This window comes from Salmo salar, chromosome 10 (assembly GCF_965601325.2).
Source record: "Salmo salar chromosome 10, fSalSal1, whole genome shotgun sequence".
Lineage (NCBI taxonomy): Eukaryota > Metazoa > Chordata > Actinopteri > Salmoniformes > Salmonidae > Salmo > Salmo salar.
This window is the reverse complement of record NC_138300.1, coordinates 31,270,651-31,291,470: the sequence shown is the minus strand read 5'-3', so window position 1 is coordinate 31,291,470 and position 20,820 is coordinate 31,270,651. Positions and strand designations below refer to the sequence as shown.

The 20,820-nt window shown below is 42.0% G+C and overlaps 1 protein-coding gene across 1 annotated transcript; it reads left to right on the top strand.

Annotated features, from left to right (window-relative positions):
- The first annotated feature begins 4,414 nt into the window (after window positions 1-4,414).
- Window positions 4,415-7,251, top strand: LOC106613478 (peroxiredoxin-6). The gene is given in 8 exon segments (XM_082956594.1): window positions 4,415-4,428; window positions 4,739-4,780; window positions 4,782-4,890; window positions 5,939-5,956; window positions 5,958-6,000; window positions 6,003-6,067; window positions 6,163-6,342; window positions 6,445-7,251. Coding segments are annotated over 8 exon segments (552 nt in total). The 3' UTR covers window positions 6,526-7,251.
- Window positions 7,252-20,820: the final 13,569 nt, after the last annotated feature.

The following is a 20,820-nucleotide window of genomic DNA, read 5'->3' as shown; positions in this document are numbered from 1 at the left end:
AGCCTAGGAACAGTGGGTTCCTAGGCCTCTGCCTTGTTCAGGGGCAGAACAACAGAATTGTATTTTTTATTTTTTTTACCTTGTCAGCTCGGGGATTTGATCTTGCAACCTTTCGGTCCAACACTCTAACCACTAGGCTAACTGCCGCTCCAGGGTCAGACTTTATCCCCTTCTTATACAGAGGTATAACTTTTGATTGTTTCATGTCCCTGGGAAAGGTGCCATGTTCAAGAGAGATTGACGATATGCTTAATACAAGGGGCAATTTGCTCAGCAGAATCTCTAAGAAACTTTGCAGGCCTGTAGCTTTGGAGCATTTAAGCTCTGCTAGCATACTGGCTACTTTGGCTGTTGCTACCTTTGCAAAAGAAAGAGACTAGACCAATACTGTTTAGTTTGTTTTTGGTAGTACTACTATTGCCTAGTTCCTTAAATGATTTCCAAAGCTTTTAAAATCATTAACAAAAATGACCCTTATCAGTAAAGTAACTCTTCTCTGCATCAAGCCATTGAGGGCTTCCACCATTTTTTTTTTTTTTGTGTTCAACTGGGTGGGACTTCCAACTTCAATCGTGAAGTAAATTGACACTTTAAAATGGCGACGGCCTCAATGGTGCTGCTCATGCAGGGGAGAGGCGTTGTGACGTGTTATACTTTATTTTTTTTAAATTTTTTTTTTTTAAAGCAGATTTTGCTATTTTATTGGGTAATATGATATGGAAGTGTGTTCCATGTAATCATGGCTCTATACAATACTGTGCATTGCCTTGAATTTGTTTTGGACTTGTGACAAGAACACTGGGTGCGTTCTTGTGGGGTATGTATGTCTGTCAGAACTGTATGTTATTTGATTATACAGACTGTGGAATTTTCTCAATACTTTATTGAGTGGGCATGTGTCTTGTTGATATCAACCCTTGTATTTACAATGACGTGCTGCCCTGTTCTGTGCCAAATGCCACTTTCCTAGGTCCTTTTTGCAGCTCCTCAACATATAACCGGGCAATAGGCAAGATGTAATAAAAACCAGAGCTTGCAGGACCTGTTTGGTTGACTGTGGTGTTAAAGAGATGCTCTGCTTTTTTAAAATGTTTTTGTCACAGACAGACATCTCCATCTTTACAAGAATATGATCAATATGCCTCGACCATGACACTTTAAGCTCTATTAGATTGTAAATCGTCATATGGTCAAGGCATATTGATTATATTCTTGTAAAGTTGGAGAGGTCCAATTGTATTTGTCACATGCTTTGTAAAGAACAGAAGTAGACTAACTGTATAATGCCTACTTACGGCCCTTCCCAACAATGCAGAGAAATAAAATATAAAAGTAATAAATACACAATGTGTATCAATAATTTCGCTGCATACTCAGGGTACCAGTATCTAGTTGCTGTGCAGGAGTACAAGGTAGATGTGTATACTGAACAAATGAAAGAATTCTAAGGATTTTACTGAATTACAGTTCATGAGGAAATCAGTCAATTGAAATAAATTCATTAGACCCGACTGTATGGATTTCACATGACTGGGAATACAGATATGCATCTGGTCACAGATGCCTTTAAAAAAAAAAAAAAAATGGGCCTCAGGATCTCGTCACTGTATTTTTGTGCATTCAAATTGCCTTTGATAAAATGCAATTTGTGTTCATTGTCCGTATCTTATGCCTGCCCATACCATAATTCCACTGCCACCATGGGGCACTATGTTCACAACGTTGACATCAGCAAACCGTTCACCCACACGACGCCATACACATGGTCTACGGTTGTGAAGCCAGTTGGACATGCTGCCAAATTCTCTAAAACGACAGAGGTGGCTTATGGTAGAGAAATTATCTGGCAACACCTCTGGTGGACATTCCTGCTGTCATTAGCCAATTGCACGCTTCAAAACTGAAGACATCTGTGGCATTGTGTTGTGACAACTGCACATTTTAGAGTGGTCTCTTATTGCCCCCAGCACAAGGTGCACCTGTGTAATGATCATACTGTTTAATCAGCTTCTTGATATGCCACACCTGTTAGGTGGCTGGATTGACAGCTAGTTGCCAGTTAGGTAGCACAAAATTCACAGCAACTTCCAGGCAACTAACTGCCATTAACCTGTTGGGTGTAGGGGGCAATATTGACACGGCCGGATAAAAAACTTACCAGATTTAATCTGGTTACTACTCCTGCCCAGTAACTAGAATATGCATATAATTATTGGCTTTGGATAGAAAACACCCTAAAGTTTCTAAAACTGTTTGAATGGTGTCTGTGTATAACAGAACTCATATGGCAGGCAAAAACCTGAGAAGATTCCTTACAGGAAGTGCCCTCTCTGACAAGATCTTGTTCTTCTTGTCTCTGTTTATTGAAGACTGAGGATCTTTGCTGTAACGTGACACTTCCTACGGCTCCCATAGGCTCTCAGAGCCCGGGAAAAAGCTGAATGATATCGAGGCAGCCCCAGGCTGAAACACATTTGCGCTTTTGGCAAGTGGCCGATCAGAGGACAATGGGCTTAGGCGCGAGTCGACCCCGTGCTTTATTTTCTTTCGTCTTTTTACCTAAACGCAGATTCCCGGTCGGAATATTATCGCTTTTTTTACGAGAAAAATAGCATAAAAATTGATTTTAAACAGCGGTTGACATGCTTCGAAGTACGGTAATGGAATATTTAGAATTTTTTTGTCACGAAATGCGCCGTGCTCGTCACCCTTCTTTACCCTTTCGGATAGTGTCTTGAACGCACAAACAAAACGCCGCTGTTTGGATATAACTATGGATTATTTGGGACCAAACCAACATTTGTTATTGAAGTAGAAGTCCTGGGAGTGCATTCTGACGAAGAACACCAAAGGTAATCAAACTTTTCTAATAGTAAATTGGAGTTTGGTGAAGGCTAAACTTGCTGGGTGTCTAAATAGCTAGCCCTGTGATGCCGGGCTATCTACTTAGAATATTGCAAAATGTGCTTTCACCGAAAAGCTATTTTAAAATCGGACATATCGAGTGCATAGAGGAGTTCTGTATCTATAATTCTTAAAATAATTGTTATGCTTTTTGTGAATGTTTATCGTGAGTAATTTAGTAAAAAATTTTGTAAATTCACCGGAAGTTTGCTAGTTCTGAACGTCACATGCTAATTTAAAAAGCTGGTTTTTGATATAAATATGAACTTGATTGAACAAAACATGCATGTATTGTATAACATAATGTCCTAGGAGTGTCATCTGATGGAGATCATCAAAGGTTAGTGCTGCATTTAGCTGTCTTCTGGGTTTTTGTGACATTATATGCTAGCTTGAAAAATGGGTGTCTGATTATTTCTGTCTGGGTACTCTGCTGACATAATCTAATGTTTTGCTTTTGTTGTAAAGCCTTTTTGAAATCGGACAGTGTGGTTAGATTAACGAGAGTCTTTAAAATGGTGTAAAATAGTCATATGTTTGAGAAATTGAATAATAGCATTTCTAAGGTATTTGAATAACGCGCCACGGGATTCCACTGGCTGTTACGTAGGTGGGACGAAATCGTCCCACTGGCCCTAGAGAAGTTAAGTTACTGTGAAATGCACACTAACCTCTTATCAGTGCAGCTCTTTGTCATATGCTCTTATAAAGATGGCAGAAATGAGTGTTAAAATAAGTGCTCAAGCTTTGACAACCATCAACCACTTAAACTGGTACAACACTTCCACCAATGGTTGGCACAAATACACAAAATGCATTAACTTGTTGTTTACCGTACTTTGATTGCAACCAGTAGCCTATAGTGTACTGTAAAATTACAGGAACTTTTTAAGTGCAGCATTTCATTGAATAAAGGAAAATGTGAAGTAAAGGACAGGATGGTTCTTTACTACCATCTCAGCAGTAAAGAACCCTTCCTGATATGCAAATAAACATTTGGTGAAAGTGGTTACACATCACATTCACCCCTGACAAAGAACCCCTCAAGAACACTTTTCTTTTTAGCGTTTGGAGTCAATGTGTAATTTAGCCTATTTTGAACGCAGTGAGAATTGGGCAGGTCTGTTGCCAAAAAAGTAGCGTGTAGTTAGCTACACTGCTACATGGCAAAAAAGCAATCAACTACTGAAAACACTACCAAGATTTAATTCGACTACCAAGTTACCTCAACTAGTAATTAAATTACTAGTTAAACTACTTGCCGTTCACTACTCCCCAACACTGAATACAGAATGATGTGCAAATTGTAGTACTTCAGTAAAAACCTCACAATTACTGTCTTGACCTGTATTGTCCTACCAAAGACCACCTGTTACAGTACTTTGAACAATTTTTCCAACCTCCATTCTGTCCCAGTATGACACAATGAGTGGTGAAGGGATGGGAGGAGAGCAATGTTTAGAGAGCTTGCTTTAATAGCCCATGACCCAGTCTATTGTTTTGATGTAATATGATACTAAAAAGGTGTGGCTCTACGAAGCATCTGTTACCAGTACCACAAGTTTTCCTGTTATTTTCTTCACACTCCACACACTGTTGCATCATTGGTCAACCACATATTCCAGAGACTGGTCACCAAATGTTCAGTCTTTCCATCCACCTTCCCTTACGTAGTCTGACGTGTTAACGGCTAAAGTGAAACACAAACACTGTAATGATTTAGGCCTGAGTCTGTTCCCACCCCTACCCACTTGTTGCTCTCTGGCTGAAGAGCATTTGGACTGGTATTTCCTCTAGTCTGTCTTGAGACCTACTGATGGCTTCTCTCCTCCAGATGGGGAGTCCTGTTCTCCCACCCCCAGGACTTTACCCCAGTGTAAACAGCTGGCCTCTGCTGCCAAGATCAGCGACGAGTTTAAGAAATGCAACGTTAAGATGATCGCGCTGTCCATCGACAGCGTGGCCGACCATCTTGCCTGGAGCAAGGTTTCTCTACCTGTCTCTCTGAATCCATTGCCTAAGTGGTTAAAATGTAGAGCACATTGCCTAACTACAATATGGACAGCCTCTCTCACAGATTTACTACCATATTGTAACACTGTCAGCCATGTCTAAATCAATATTACATGCACACACCCTGTGTACTCCCCCCGAGACTGGTTTAGTCTGCACAGCTGTTACTCTGGCTCAACTGCATTCACAGATGGCCATTTCTTTACAAAAATATATTGTGTAGAACATGTTTGTCTGTCATGTACAACAGGGAATAATGCTAGCTCTATTCATTACATTTCTATCTGCAAGGTCCTAAACATTTCACCTCCCGCCAAAGCCTCTCAGATCCAACAGGGAAAGAGTTCCTCTGGCCTGGCAAGTTATCAAATCTTACACTGGGGTATTGGTTATGGGCCATATGGTTAGGTTGCTAGGTTACAGCAACACCACCCCCGTCTTCCAAAGTTCGCAACAAGTTTTTGGGATTAAAAGTTAACTAGGTAATGAAAATCTGTCCTGTGAAACCACTTGCCCCAACCCCCTCTCCCTACACACACATTTCTGTAACCGTGTGACTAATGGCAGCCTTCCTTCCCACAATGAGGAGCAGTATTAATTTCACCTGATGTACAGCCATTCTGCTGCTGTGAACACAGGAACTTTCTCCACCATTTTACACTTGAAAATAAAAACATGCACTCTGGCCACAACCTGCTCTAACCCAGTCACCCTAATGTTGCTGTGTCTGAAAGCGCTGTGTTACTTTGAAGACATTGGACTCCGATCGGAGTGTCAGGTTCTATAGCTTACATTTCAGACTAGTTCTCAGGTCTGTAGATTATACTACAGATAGTCTGTTTGTAGTTGACACCATGATTACATCAGGGAGTTACTGAGCAAAGAACGGACGCTTTTACTCTACTAGCAGTGGTGAAGTCTAAAGATTTAAATGATCGAAATCGGAGCCACTAAAGGTGACACGGTCCCCTGCCCTTCCCCATCATTGCTGACCCCTGAACTCTAACCTCTCTGTCTGTAGGATGTGATGGCATTTAACAGTGAGTGGGTGCTCTCCCCTGCCCTTCCCCATTATCGCTGATGAGGGAGCTCTGTTAAGCTGGACCCTGATGAGATTGACAAGGATGGCATGCCCCTCATTGCACTCTGTGTAAGTGAGGTCACACACGTCCATGAGACGTAAAGGGCAACATATTTTTGCGTAAGAAAATTAAGATCCAATTGGTGTTTGTGACCCTCCCCCAGGTGTTTGTGGTTGGTCCAGATAAGATGAAGCTGTCCATGTACCCGGCCACCACTGGGAGGAACTTTGACGAGCTGCTCAGTGTCATCGACTCTCTGGAGCTCACTGCTCTCAAGGTGGCCACACCTGTCGACTGGAAGATAAACACTCATTCTCATTTCGATATTGGACAACTTGAAAAGGTATGACACATTTTTTTGAAGTGAACTTCACAGGTGCCATCTTGGGTTTTTACTTCATATTTCTCCTTCTGTGTATGGTTATTCCCTCTCTCTGGTGCCGAGGCCGCTGAACTGTTCCCCAATGGCGCCACCACCAAAGAGCTGCCTTCTGGGAAGAGATACCTGCGCTACACGCAGCCCTAAACTTCGGGGGGGTTAGGGCTGAGGCACAGATGGGCCCACTGCGAGTGTATCCACTGCTATTAATCCAGTTATTTTGTGACTTTTCATAGTTGACAATCTTGTATGTTTTATATGCGCTAATCAAAGTATCTCACTGATACTTACATCTCGACTACGCATCCATTCATAGTCATGTCTTCTGTGGAGCAGGGCTTTAATGTCCGTATCATTGTACAGTGCCTTACTACCCCAATAAACACGTTTGTAACGACCACTGTGGGATGTATTTGTTTTGGTGGAGAAGTTGGAAAGCCATGTTGAACTGGGTAAAATACAGGTCTGCTTCAATACTTAGTTAAATGACACCAAAGAGAAGCCATGAGCTTACCACAAAGGAAATCAAGCAATCTCATGAATTGATGTAATGTATACAAGTGAGCAGACACCTAAGGCAATTTATTCATGAATGGTTTACGCCTGATGCTCTCAATTGCCCTTCATGACTGCTCCTATAACCTATAATTCAGTATTTCTTTGTGACTAACTTGTAGACCAGAGAAGCCACATCCCTGATTGGCAGATGAGTGGCAACCCTGATTAGAAGCACCTGGTGCTCACCTGTGTTCACTACAAATGCTGTTTTGAATTAAGACTTGTACTTACACACTGGAAAAAAGCTGAAACGTCTGTGTACACTCTGTGATGCAGTGAAAACACTAAAAATAAATAAAATTGAACTAAGCTTTATGCAGCATATGATTGTGGTCCATCCCAACTTTGTTTGTCTGCTTCAATACTTGGGGAAGGCATCCTTCTTTCCGGTAACTGAATAGTAACTTTGCTTTCACTTGCTCACTTATGTAATCTCCTACAGATCATTGATGACCTCAAGGAAGGATCAATTTGACCAGTATACAAACAGGCCCAGTCCTTTACTCTGAATTACCTCCTGTAATGATTATCAGCTGGAGTACCGAGGCCTTGGAAAATAACGGACAGTCCATTAAGTGTTTTTGATAGAGGCTAGATAAGATTGAACACACCGTCCACCCACAGGCCAAAGTCCTATTGTAGTGTATAGTCTGTGGGCTATTATTCCTGTAGAGCACTGGTGCCTAAATGATGGGTTGGGTCCCTGCAGAGGTGGGCAACTCCAGTCCTCGAGGGCCTGATTGGTGTCACACTTTTTCGCCATCCCTAGCAAACACAGCTGATTAATCAAATTGCATTCTAAACTGATTAGGTGATTATTGGAGTCAGGTGTGTTAGCTGGAACTAAACTGTGACACCAAGCAGGCCCTCGAGGACTGGAATTGCCCACCCCTGCTAGTGGGTCCTCCTGGGTCACAGCACACTACTGAGTTATGCATGGAAACATGAATTTGGTAAGTACTTGAGTCACAAAGACCAGAAGCTTTAGTTGGGTCCGAGCACCCTAAAAGATAGGAAACCACTGATCTAGAGCTGTTGCTGACACACTGCTGAAACCCTCCAATGCTTTACTGTTTTACCAGCAGATGGCAGTAATCCACTAATGTAAAGGGGGACTTCAGAGCCATAGAAGGCTACAGTAAACTTGAGTTTGGCTCTGTTTTTAGTGTGAGATGTAACAGTTTAGAACTCACTGACTGGTAATACTTTTTTCTGGAACCAGATGGAGAATAGGGAATAACCATTTGAAATTGAGTTATTATATACTGTATATAAGTCCAGGAAAATACTAACTGGGAAAGTAGCTTTCAGTGTGGCATGAGAGGAACTCTAGTTAATAATTGACATGTGAACCTGATCAAGTGTTATAACTACCATTTTGTGTGTGTGTGTGTGTTACCTAACAAAGGTATTCAACCCACAGAGCATAGTACTGTAAAGGACCCAGAGGCCTGAACACACACACGCACCCATAGAGGACACTCGCTGCCAAGGATTATTTTTCCTGCTGAACTCCAAGGACAAAGAGGGGTTTCCATTTGTGTGCGGAACGATCGAATGTCTTTGAAGACTTAGGCCATGCCCCCTGACCCATTCTGTTGCCAGGACACTGCGAATCAGAGAGCATGGCATCTTTTCAGTTTTACTCCACTCATCTCCACTGCCATTCCCACAAAGTTTAAGTGCAATACAGTTAACCAGTCCCCTATATTACATTATTTTTACTTGCTCCTGATCACTACATGCTCTGGTGTAGTGCACACTGTCAGGATAGTCCCAAGTACCGGTAAGCGCATGGAATTGCCTGTCTTTGTATTACCAAAGTCTTCTAGATCCTGACTGTTCTGAGAAGGGGTGTGTATGGACAATAAGCCTTTCCTTATATGGTGTATCCTCTAGATGGCAATGGTGCAAAAGTTGACTCACTGGGGCAACAGTACATGCATACTAATAATTTGATATTAAACTGATTATGGCGTTAGTCATGTAAACACCTTGCTGTGCTTCTCAGTCGGCATGAAGTCATAATCATTGCATTTTATTTAACTAATCAAGTCAGTTAAGAACGAATTCTTATTTACAATGATTGCCTACCAAAAGACAAAAGGCCTCCTGCAGGGACGATGTGCTGGGATTAAATAGATAGGCAGAAACACACCTCGCGACAAGAGAAACACCACAACACTACATAAAGAGAGACCTAAGACAACATAGCATAGCAGCAACACATGAAAACACAGCATGGTAGCAACACCACATGACAACATGGTAGCAGCACAACATGGTAGCAGCACAAAACATGCTACAAACATTATTGGGCACAGACAACACAAAGGCAAGAATGTAGAGACAACAATACATCACACGAAGCAGCCACAACTGTCAGTGTCTTTGAATGAAGAGATGGAGATAACTGTCGAGTTTGAGTGTTTTTTGCAGCTCGTTCCAGTCGCTAGCTCCAGCGAACAGAAAAGAGGAGCGTTCCAGGGATGTGTGTGCTTTGTGGACCTTTAACAGAATGTGACTGGCAGAAAGGGTGTTGTATGCGGATGAGGGCTGCAGTAGGTATTTCAGATAGGCCTTACTCCCCCTAAGAGGGTTTTAAATAAGCATCAACCAGTGGGTCTTGCGACGGGTATGCAGAGATGACCAGTTTATGGAGGAGTAGAGTGCAGTGATGTGTTCTATAAAGAGCATTTGTGGCAAATCTGATCGCCGAATGGTAAAGAACATCTAGACGCTCGAGAGCATCCTTACCTGCCAATCTATAAATTACATCTCCATAATCTTGCATGGGTAGGATGATCATCTGAATCAGGGTTAATTTGGCAGCTGGGGTGAAAGAGAAGCGATAACGATAGAGGAAACCAAGTCTAGATTTAACCTTAGCCTGTAGTTTTGATATGTGCTGAGAGAAGGTCAGTGCACCGTCTAGCCATACTCCCAAGTACTTGTATGAGTTGACTACCTCAAGCTCTAAACCCTCAGAGGTAGTAATCACACTGGTGGGGAGAGGGGTATTCTTCTTACCAAACCACATTACCTTTTGGAGATGTTCAGAACAAGGTTAAGGGCAGAGAAAGGTTGTTGGACACTAAGAAAGCTTTGTTTGTAGAGCGTTTAACACAAAATCCAGGGAGGGGCCAGCTGAGTACAAGACAATCATCTGCATATAAATGGATGAGAGTGCTTCCTACTGCCTGAGCTATGTTGTTGATGTAAATTGAGAAGAGCGTGGGGCCTAGGATTGAGCCTTGGGTTATTCCCTTGGTGACAGGCAGTGGCTGAGACAACAGATGTTCTGACTTTATAGACTGCACTCTTTAAGAGAGGTAGTTGCAAACCAGCAAAAAGACCCCTCAGAGACACCAATACTCCTTAGCTGGCCCACAAGATTGGAATGGTCTACCATATCAAAAGCTTTGGCCAAGTCAATAAAAATAGCAGCACAACATTGCTTAGAATCAAGAGCAAAGTTGACATCATTTAGGACCTTTAAGGTTGCAGTGACACATCTCTAACCTGAGCAGAAACCAGATTGCATTCCAGAGAGAATACTATAGACTTCAACAAAGCCATTCTATACCAATTTATAGAGAACAGGTCATGGAGGAAGGCTTGCTCATTAAAGTTTTTTAGCAAGCGTCTATGACAAATCAGGACAAGTCGTTTCACTGAGGAGCCATTATGAACACAGGCTGTAAAACAGTGATCACTAAGGTCATTACAGAAAACACCAGACCGATACCTATCAGGATTATTTGTGAACATCAACAAGAGTAGCCTTTTCTGGGTGTTTGGAGTCATACCTTTATGGGATTGGTAATAATCTGAGAAAGATTTAGGGAGTCCCATTGCTTTAGGACTCGGTCAGGTGGTTTAAGCATGTCCCAGTTTAGGTAACCTAGCAGGACAAATTCAGACTTTGTGTAAGGGGCCAGGAAAGAGCTCAGGGCAGGTAGGGTACAGGCCGGTGCTGATGGTGTACGATAACACCCAGCAACAGTCAACAAAGAGCTATTTGAAAGTTTAATGCTTAAAACCAGAAAATCAAATTGTTTGGGGACAGACTTGGTGGAGACAACCGAGCACTGAAGGTGTTCCTTGGTAAAGATTGCCACTCCACCACCTTAGGAATATCTGTCTTGCCGAAAAAGGTTATAACAGAAAGGTTAACATCACTGTTCAAAACACTTTCTTAACCACGTCTCACTATTGACCAACACATCTGGATTGGAGCTGTGAATCCACACTTTCAATTGATCAAGTTTAGGTAATAAGCTTCTAGTGTTAATTTACAGAAAACCCAGGCCTTTACGAGAGCAGAAAACAGTGAAAAAGATATGAGTACAAGTTAGAATTCGGGCTAGCAACAGTAGATGGGCCAGGGTGTACATGCACATTTCCAGATATCATCAACAGTAATACAATTGACTGTATGTTTGTTTATTCCATGTGTAACTCTGTGTTGTTGTATGTGTCAAACTGCTTTGCTTTATCTTGGCCAGGTCGCAGTTGTAAATTGTTGGGTTATATTTTCTTAAACTAGTTGTGGTGCATAGCTTATGAATACATTAATGTTAAACATAACAGGTTTGTGCTATGCTGACATAGATTGAGCACCATATAATAAGATGTGACTAATGAGAGGGCTACTAGGGTGTAGGCTGAGTAGACTCGTGACACACACACACACACACACACACTGCCTGATTGTGAAGCCACTCAAGGACAGGTGTATGTGAGGAACTGGTAGAGTGGAAAATAATTGTAGCATAATAAAAAGACGAACTGGTAGAGTGGAAAATAATTGTAGCATAATAAAAAGACTGTCCTTGGGTTTGTTGACTCTTGGGTGAAAACACGAAGATAAGCTGGAAGACAACTACGCCTGGCAACAGTGATGCACCAAGAGGCTGGGACCAGCCTGTGTGCCTGCGATAGGCTGAGCAAGTCTAAACCACGCTCAGCCTCTACTCTGACAGGCCCGCTCTGAGCGGGAACTATCTCTGTCAGAGTATTAAAAATAACTTTGTGTTTGAACAGTTAGTTCTCTGTTTGCCCTAGGTGGTGTTACAGTGAACCCGTGTACACAAAGATTGTATTTACCATTTATTAACTAATTGCTAATTATAGCTAATAAAATCAATTAAAATTAATAAAAGGCTAAGAATATATTCAGTGACTTAGTGTTAAGTTCTGTTCTGATACCAGGTTCGATTGACGCAACCTAACAAAATGAGAACTTGTTCTCAACTAGCCTACCTGGTTAAATAAAGGTGAAATAAAAAATAAATAAATAAAAATTGTACGTTTTAAGAGTCAACAACAACAACAAGATAACTTGAGAGAGTAGCTCTCTATGAGTCAAGTAGGCGATAAAAGTATGAGATCAAGTAAAGAAATAGTGGGCCTATACTAGTTAAAGTGTTTCTGAGTAAGCTCACATAATAAGCTTCACAAGTTAATTAGCCTACCTAAAATTCCGATCAGTCCAAAGTCTGCGGTGTGTGTTTAAGTGTGTGTGTGCTGGAAGCAAGTGAAAGCTCAGAAGAGAAGGGGAACTTGTACCAGACAGGGGGAGACAGGCCAGGCCAGACAGTCAACAGATTGCCAGGTGGAATCCAAGCAGCGGTGCTGCAGGCAACTGGAGTAGGTGTCACACCCTCTTGGGAGAAGCTTTTTTCAGGAGGCAGATTCCTTGTAGAAAATCCCAGCTAGCTAGCTAGCGTAGCTAGCAAGTCTCTGTCCACCGTTTTTTTTCAATGTGCAAAAGGAGGTTGTTAGCTAGCTATATCTTTTCAATTTTGGCGAATGGTCCTTAACGACGTCCAAACAAAGTTGTCCTGTGGCTGTTGTATTTTGGAGATTGCGAGGAGGATATCTTCTGATGTGATCCAAGCAACAATATTGTTTCTTATTGAGGTAATTTACAATGGAAGTGCATATCAGTTCAAAATATCGATGAATCCAAGGGGTACTGTATTGTAATGACCTCTGCACAGAGGGAGGGCGCTTCAAAGGCCTCTGCATTTGGGTGAAGGAGGCTGTGAAACTCTCCTGCCATTGTTGGGCTCAAGGGCTTTGACACCTCTCACTTCACACCTCAGTGCTAATTGAAGATGCAGCCGGATTTGTTTTGCCCTAGCAAGCTTGGTAGCCTTAAATTAGCATTCAGTCCTTATAAAGTAAAATATGTCATTGTAATTTATTTTTCTTATTGGCTTTAAAAGTAGCTTCAGACTAAACATTACTCACTCAGTTCCAGGTTGGATGGTGTTTTCAGGTTTCTGTTCTGCTTATTTTGCTGGTCATTAGCTGTATAGTACTTGGAAATAAAACTATTTGGTAGTAGGATTCCTTCCAGGTAATTTTGTCCAAATCAGGTTGTAGGTTTGTAGTTTTGTTTTGGAGTGAAGGTTATATTGTGGAGTGTAGTATCCTGTATATGTCCTTGTGGAAAAATCTATCTTTTTGTAAAAACATGCTGAAAATGCAGGATCCCATCTGCTCATGATCTCTCTCTATTCTTGGCAGCCTTGTAAGCATACACCGCTTAAAACACCTGGTTTCTGAACAATCTTTTGAATTATTAGGACAAGCGAACAGCTTAAAGAGATTCTACGGTCATTTTGTATACTTAGCCAGTAGTTCTGAAAGTAGCTCTCACTGGCCAAAAATGGTCCACCACATCATTGCTATCATAGATTATGCATGAACTACACATTGACACATCCAGCCCAAAGGGAGGTTTAAAAAATATTTAGTAGTCGCCAAAGTTCTGGAGCATATCTTTAATCAGAGATCCAGCAGTGTATTTGATCTGTGCATGTGCCAGCACTAGCAGTGCAAGCCTCCCTCTTAAATCAATGTATGCTTACTCTGGCAATGCGGTCTGGAGGCTCCATATGGAGAGTGTGACGCAATTGCGGAGCCTCCGTAGGCTTGCAGAGGCAAAATAGAGCTCCTTACCGCATCCCTGTGCGCCTCCCAAATTTTTTACAATGTGGAGGGCTCCGTATTGGTCCGTATAGCTCCACATTGACATGATTGGTTGACGGGAGGTGGAGGCGGGAGGTCCTGTATAAACACAAACTCACTTCCTTGACAACTTCCTTCACAGAAGGAAGCATGGAGAGGTCAGAGATAGCCAGACTTGTAAATTGGGCTAAAGAACCAAAGTGGGGTTTTGGAGAAACGCCATCACACATCTGCAAGCAATGCAGCGGATGAAGGCGTGGCAAGAGCGTGGGGAACGGATAGATGTGGTTATGGACAGCGAGGAAGAAGGAGAAGAGCCGAGAGTAGTGGGAAGATGTGTGTTGAGGAAGAATGGCGCCAGACATGATAAAGAAGAATCTGAACCAGTGACGGTAACTTGGAGTGGACTTGTGACATTTGTTTGTGTTCTTTCTTACCACAGGGAGCAGGCGCTCCGTGTCACGCAACTTGGGTCAAGATCTGTTTCTTGCTTTGCTCTTAGGAACAGGGCACCATTGAAAGGAGTGATTTCTGGGGTAGCGTTAAGTGTGAAGGTGGAGTAATTGAAGTTGAACATTCCTGGTGTTTGTGACACCCAACCTTTGGTGCGATGCAGACCCGGCAGGGAGCATGGTGAAACAGAGGAGTCACTGTCAGTACTTTTGAGTTTTGAGTCAGTCTCTACCAGACAAAGTAGAGGTTCAGGTGCAATGTTTATGGTAATGTTCAGTAGTATGTAGGAGGGAGATTCCAAGATCTGGGAAGTGTGCAGGAGGGCATGGGACAGGGAACTGTGTAGTTTCGGTGGGTAAAGTTGTGTGTGCCAACTGTCTGGGTGCTCATGTTGCTGGGGATCGTAAGTGTCCGGTGAGAGAGAGGCAGGTTGAAGTGGCCAGGGTAGTGTAGAAGGTATTGTATGCTGAGGCAGTGAAGAAAGTAGCGGAGGATGGGTCAAAGGTGAGGGATCCTGAGAGGATCCCAGTGAGAAGTAGATTTGTGCCAGCACACAGGAATAGGTCAAAGAGTGATTTATAAAATAGTGGTATATACACTACAGTTCAAAAGTTTGGGGTCACTTAGAAATGTCCTTGTTTTTGAAAGAAAAGCAATTTTTTTGTCCATTAAAATAACATCAAATTGATCAGAAATACAGTGTTGACATTGTTCATCTTGTAAATGACTATTATTGCTGGAAACGGCTGATTTTTAATGGAATATCTAAATAGGCATAACGAATACCATTATCTCAACCATCACTCCTGTGTTCCAATGGCACGTTGTGTTAGCTAATCCAAGTTTATGATTTTAAAAGGATAATTGATCATTTGAAAACCCTTTTGCAATTATGTTAGCACAACTGAAAACTGTCGTGCTGTTTAAAGAAGCATAAAAACAGTCCTTTAGACTAGTTGAGTATCTGGAGCATCAGCTTTTCTTTCAAAAACAAGGACATTTCTCAGTGACCCCAAACTTTTGAACGGTAGTGTATGTGTAGGGTTAGTTGGTGGCGCAAATATATATATATATATTTTTTGAGGAACAGGAATAATGAATATAATTTAATGTAGGTAGTCCGAGACTGGCCTCACACTTCAGTACAGTAGGTGGCTGTGTATGCACTTTAAAGTTGGATGCGATCCGGCAACCCAATCCCAAAGAAGAAGAACTTCCTTCACAACAGCTCTGCTCCGTGAAACGCAAGAAGTATGAATGCTCTGACTTCTGCTAAGGCCCCATCAAAGTAAATGTTGTACTGCCAATGCAGATGCCGGATTGACCATGCAGAGCCATGCACAAGTTCAGAACAAAATGAAGTATGCATGTTAGCCCTCTATTGCACATCGTTGCCCTCAGGCAGCAACAGAAAATATTTTTGCCCCTCACACCCGCCTATATATATTTTTTAACAATTTCTACACATGACAATATGTGATGACATATCCATAAACAATCTAATGAGGTGCAGAAGTTGGTATGATGTATCAATTAGGGAAGGGTCCTTCTTTCAGGAAGCAGAGCGACATGAGTGCATGGTGTGAGAAAATATTTGCATTTAGTTACTTAGCATGTTTAAATAGATAACTTCACAATAAAAATATGCTATTGTGTAGGAACCTCCAAAATAATCATATTTGATAGGTTTTGAACACATTTCTAGTTTTTATTAGAAAAACATTTAATTTAGTTTTGTTGCCCCAGGGCACATTGCAGTTAAAGGCTGATTCAGATTTAGGAATTCTCACCTTTTCTAGCATGCCTTTTCTATGCACTTCTCAGTATTCAGACTTACCTTATTCAGCCGTGTAACACGCTCTGCAGGTGTGGCTACCTTGTGCGCTCTGAATACATTTCATTCAACCGCTGAATACACTCCCACTTGCTGGCCAACAGATTTTCTTATGGAGTTTTCATTCAATAGGGTTTTCAGTAAATGTATCTTAAGCCATCCCTTTAAATACAGTGTACCTTTTAATTAGAATTTTGTCTACAGACTCTAGAATATATTGAGATAATGGGTACATCATTTTGGGGATCAATGAAAGAAAGCCATCTAAATATATGCATATTTGTCTCCGTTTTAGCACCAATTGGTAGATTTAAAAATACTCTAACCATGTAGTTTATTTAGGTTTAGGAAAGTATTTATGAATCTTTTTTTTTTTTTAATCGAGAAAGAAAACGGTGGTTTGATTAATTCTGAAAATTGCCACATTCAGTTCTTCAACCCATGGTAATGTTGGAAGATACGTGTACATATAATTATTTTAGGGAGAATATTGTACAATAGTAGGCTATACCCTAGTCTAATGCCTGCACTAATAATGGAACTGTGGGATGTGTCGGGTTCAAACATTTAGGATTTGGTCTGCGCTCTGCTCCATAACAATTTAATTAGCATACATGTTTAAAAAAATAAATATATTATCTACTGTTACTAATGATCCTCAGCAACAACCATACGGCAGTGACTGTGTTTACAGAAGAAGCAAATGAAGGTAAACGAAACAATGTAATTAAATGGAATGATAATGTATGCTATACCAACTGAAGGGAACAAACAGTAAATTGGCAGTTGAATGTGTGGTTATTAGGCCTACTGACAGTCGATACTGATTGGGGCTCATTTTTAACATGATAGAAATAGGAAATAGAAAAAGTCTGGGCAGCCCATAATTGAGACATTCAAGAGTGCCCATCCCTGCAAGTTAAAAGGCCTAACAATTTCAATTCAGGATAATGGCACAGCATTTCATAAACTTTACTGTAGGAAAGTTGATATGTTGTTGATATGCTTCAGTTTGCTGCCATTTGACTGGTTTCACATTTGTTTCCAGCGATTATAAGGTCAAATAGATCTAGAACAAGTGTAATTTATACGTACAATTCCTTTATCCAAACGGATTACTCACTTACCTAGCTCTTATCAATAGCTAAAATTGTAAATTATACAGTGGGTGAAAAAAGTATTTGATCCCCTGCTGATTTTGTACGTTTGCCCACTGACAAAGAAAGATCATTTTAATGGTAGGTTTATTTGAACAGTGAGAGACAGAATAACAACAAAAATATCCAGAAAAACGCATGTCAGAAATGTTATAAATTGATTTGCATTTTAATGAGGGACATAAGTATTTGACCCCCTCTCAATCAGAAAGATTTCTGGCTCCCAGGTGTCTATTATGCAGGTAACGAGCTGAGATTAGGAGCACACTCTTAAAGGGAGTGCTCCTAACCGCAGCTTGTTACCTGTAAAGCAATCAATCAATCAATCAATCAGAAGCAATCAATCAATCAGATTCCAAACTCTCCACCATGGCCAAGGCCAAAGAGCTCTCCAAGGATGTCAGGGACAAGATTGTAGACCTACACAAGGCTGGAATGGGCTACAAGACCATCGCCAAGCAGCTTGGTGAGAAGGTGACAACATTTGGTGCGATTATTCGCAAATGGAAGAAACGCAAAAGAACTGTCAATATCCCTCGGCCTGGGGCTCCATGCAAGATCTCACCTCGTGGAGTTGCAATGATCATGAGAACGGTGAGGAATCAGCCCAGAACTACACGGGATGATATTGTCAATGATCTCAAGGCAGCTGGGACCATAGTCACCAAGAAAACAATTGGTAACACACTACGCCGTGAAGGACTGAAATCCTGCAGCGCCCACTGCTCAAGAATACATATACATGCCCGTCTGAAGTTTGCCATTGAACATCTGAATGACTCAGATGACAACTGGTGAAAGTGTTGTGGTCAGATGAGACCAAAATGGAGCTCTTTGACATCAACTCAACTCGCCGTGTTTGGAGGAGGAGGAATGCTGCCTATGACCACAAGAACACCATCTCCACCGTCAAACATGGAGGTGGAAACATTATGCTTTGGGGGTGTTTTTCTGCTAAGGGGACAGGACAACTTCACCGCATCAAAAGGACGATGGACGGGGCCATGTACCGTCAAATCTTGGGTGAGAACCTCCTTCCCTCAGCCAGGGCATTGAAAATGGGTCGCGGATGGGTATTCCAGCATGACAATGACCCAAAACACACGGCCAAGGAAACAAAGGAGTGGCTCAAGAAGAAGCACATTAAGGTCCTGGAGTGGCCTAGCCAGTCTCCAGACCTTAATCCCATAGAAAATCTGTGGAGGGAGCTGAAGGTTCGAGTTGCCAAACGTCAGCCTCAAAACCTTAATGACTTGGAGAAAATCTGCAAAGAGTTGTGGGACAAAATCCCTCCTGAGATGTGTGCAAACCTGGTGGCCAACTACAAGAAACGTCTGACCTCTGTGATTGCCAACAAGGGTTATGCCACCAAGTACTACGTCATGTTTTGCAGAGGGGTCAAATACTTATTTCCCTCATTAAAATGCAAATCATTTTATAACATTTTTGACATGCGTTTTTCTGGATTTTTTGTTGTTGTTGTTATTCTGTCTCTCACTGTTCAAATAAACCTACCATTAAAATTATAGACTGATCATTTCTTTGTAAGTGGGCAAACGTACAAAATCAGCAGGGGATCAAATATCTTTTTTCCCCACTGTAGTGCATAGAGAATGGTGTTATTTCTATCGGGAAAAATCAACTAGATGCTTTTTCCACGTGGAACCGGTAGGTTCTCTAGACCTCATTCATGGTTTCGCCGGGCGTAAAGGTGGGGGAATTATTAGGGAATTACATCAAGGTCAGAATACGGCGTATCTGTAGACACACCTCCTCCACGCCTTCATTTATTCAATCTCCATCCCGACAAAATAGCGGATGAACAGCATGCTATTCTCATGCTTAAATTCAAGGTCAGAATACACATGGAGAGAATAGTGCATAAAAAAGAGTTACATTCCATTTACGCACACTTTTTTGTGAAAGAAGAGCTAGCTGGAGCTCGTCTGAGCGGTTAACTTCTGAGCCCTCACCCGCTATGTACTAACGTGTTGATTGATTTGAGCCCTATTTGGATAAGATTAGTTTTACTGAGGGAGGTCGGGTTATGTACATAACACAACATCTGTAATTTTGGTCTTGTCCGAATCTGCCATGTCAGTAATTTTTACAATTCCAGACAGAATAACCTACTTATTTTTGGCAAACTCCAAAGTCCTCTGATAATACTAGTCACAAGCGAATCGACGTCCCTGTGTTCTCTACACCACAGGCTTCACGCCGATCCGATGTGTTGAGAGTATCAGCGCTATGTCAACACTCCTTGATTGAATGGCCAATGCCTTCCAGTGACCCCTCCCCAAAGAAGTCTCCTACTCCCCTGGAAGATGGAGCAGGACCGGGGCTTCTGGTGGACTTAGCAAATGATACTGTCACCAATCCTGCTGCCCAACCATGGAAGCACCTCACCCGCCGTAGACCAAATGGAGAGAAGTGGCCTGTGGTAAGTGGGGCTTCTTTGGCATTGGGAATCCCGACCCAAATTCAGATGTCGAACAGCTTCGCCCTCCTGGCTTCGGAGGTGCCGTGCCATTGTGGTTGTCTCGAGGTGCAAAAAATGCCGGACCTTCTCTGCCATTTCACCAGCTGTTATCATTGGCAGCTCTATGGTGAGAAACATCTCAGTTCCCTGGGCAAAAACACTGTCCTATCCTGGAGCACAGGACATTACTAGGCTGTTTCCTACCGTTCTACGACCGCTGTCGAGGGCTGATGCTGTCGTAGTCCATGTGGGGTCAAACGACATTAGGAGGGCTAGCTCGGAACTGCTGAAACTAGATTTTAAAGAACTGATTCAAGCTCTGAAAAACTCCAAAAAGCACCCAAAATGCGGTCCCGGCCACGCCCAGCAGTGAAAGATTCAGTAGGCTACTGGCATTACATATCTGGCTAAAAGACTACCATGTTGGCATAACTCTTATAAATAACTTTGACACCTCTTGGAAACAGAACATGCTCAACAGAAATGACGGAGTCCATCTAAATCGTCTTGGTGCCTGGACCCTGTCCTCACATTTCAAGGCCACGTTGAGACACGTTGAGACAGTGACCCAACCCTGCTCAGATAATCCCTATAATTTTGAGCTGTTGTGCAAACGTACATTTTCTCAGGGGTGTTGGCATTCATAATGTAAGTAACCTAATTTATGTTCCTCTAAATGCCTGTCAATCCGATAGCTATTGTTAGCACTGAGACGTTTTGCCCTAGTAGGAAGCCCACTGGGAGCAGTTCATCCTGCGCTATCAGCTCAAATATCAATATCGGTGTCATGTCTACCTCTGATAAGCCTCCCAGTAAAGCAATAGAAACAATCAAGAATCCCAGAAAAGAGTTTCTCTGAAACTCACTTAGATAATTCCTTTGATGATACTGTGGTAGCAATACATGGTTATAACATCTACAGAAGAGGCAGGAATGCCAATGGAGGTGTTATTGCAGTTTATATTCAGTCATATTCA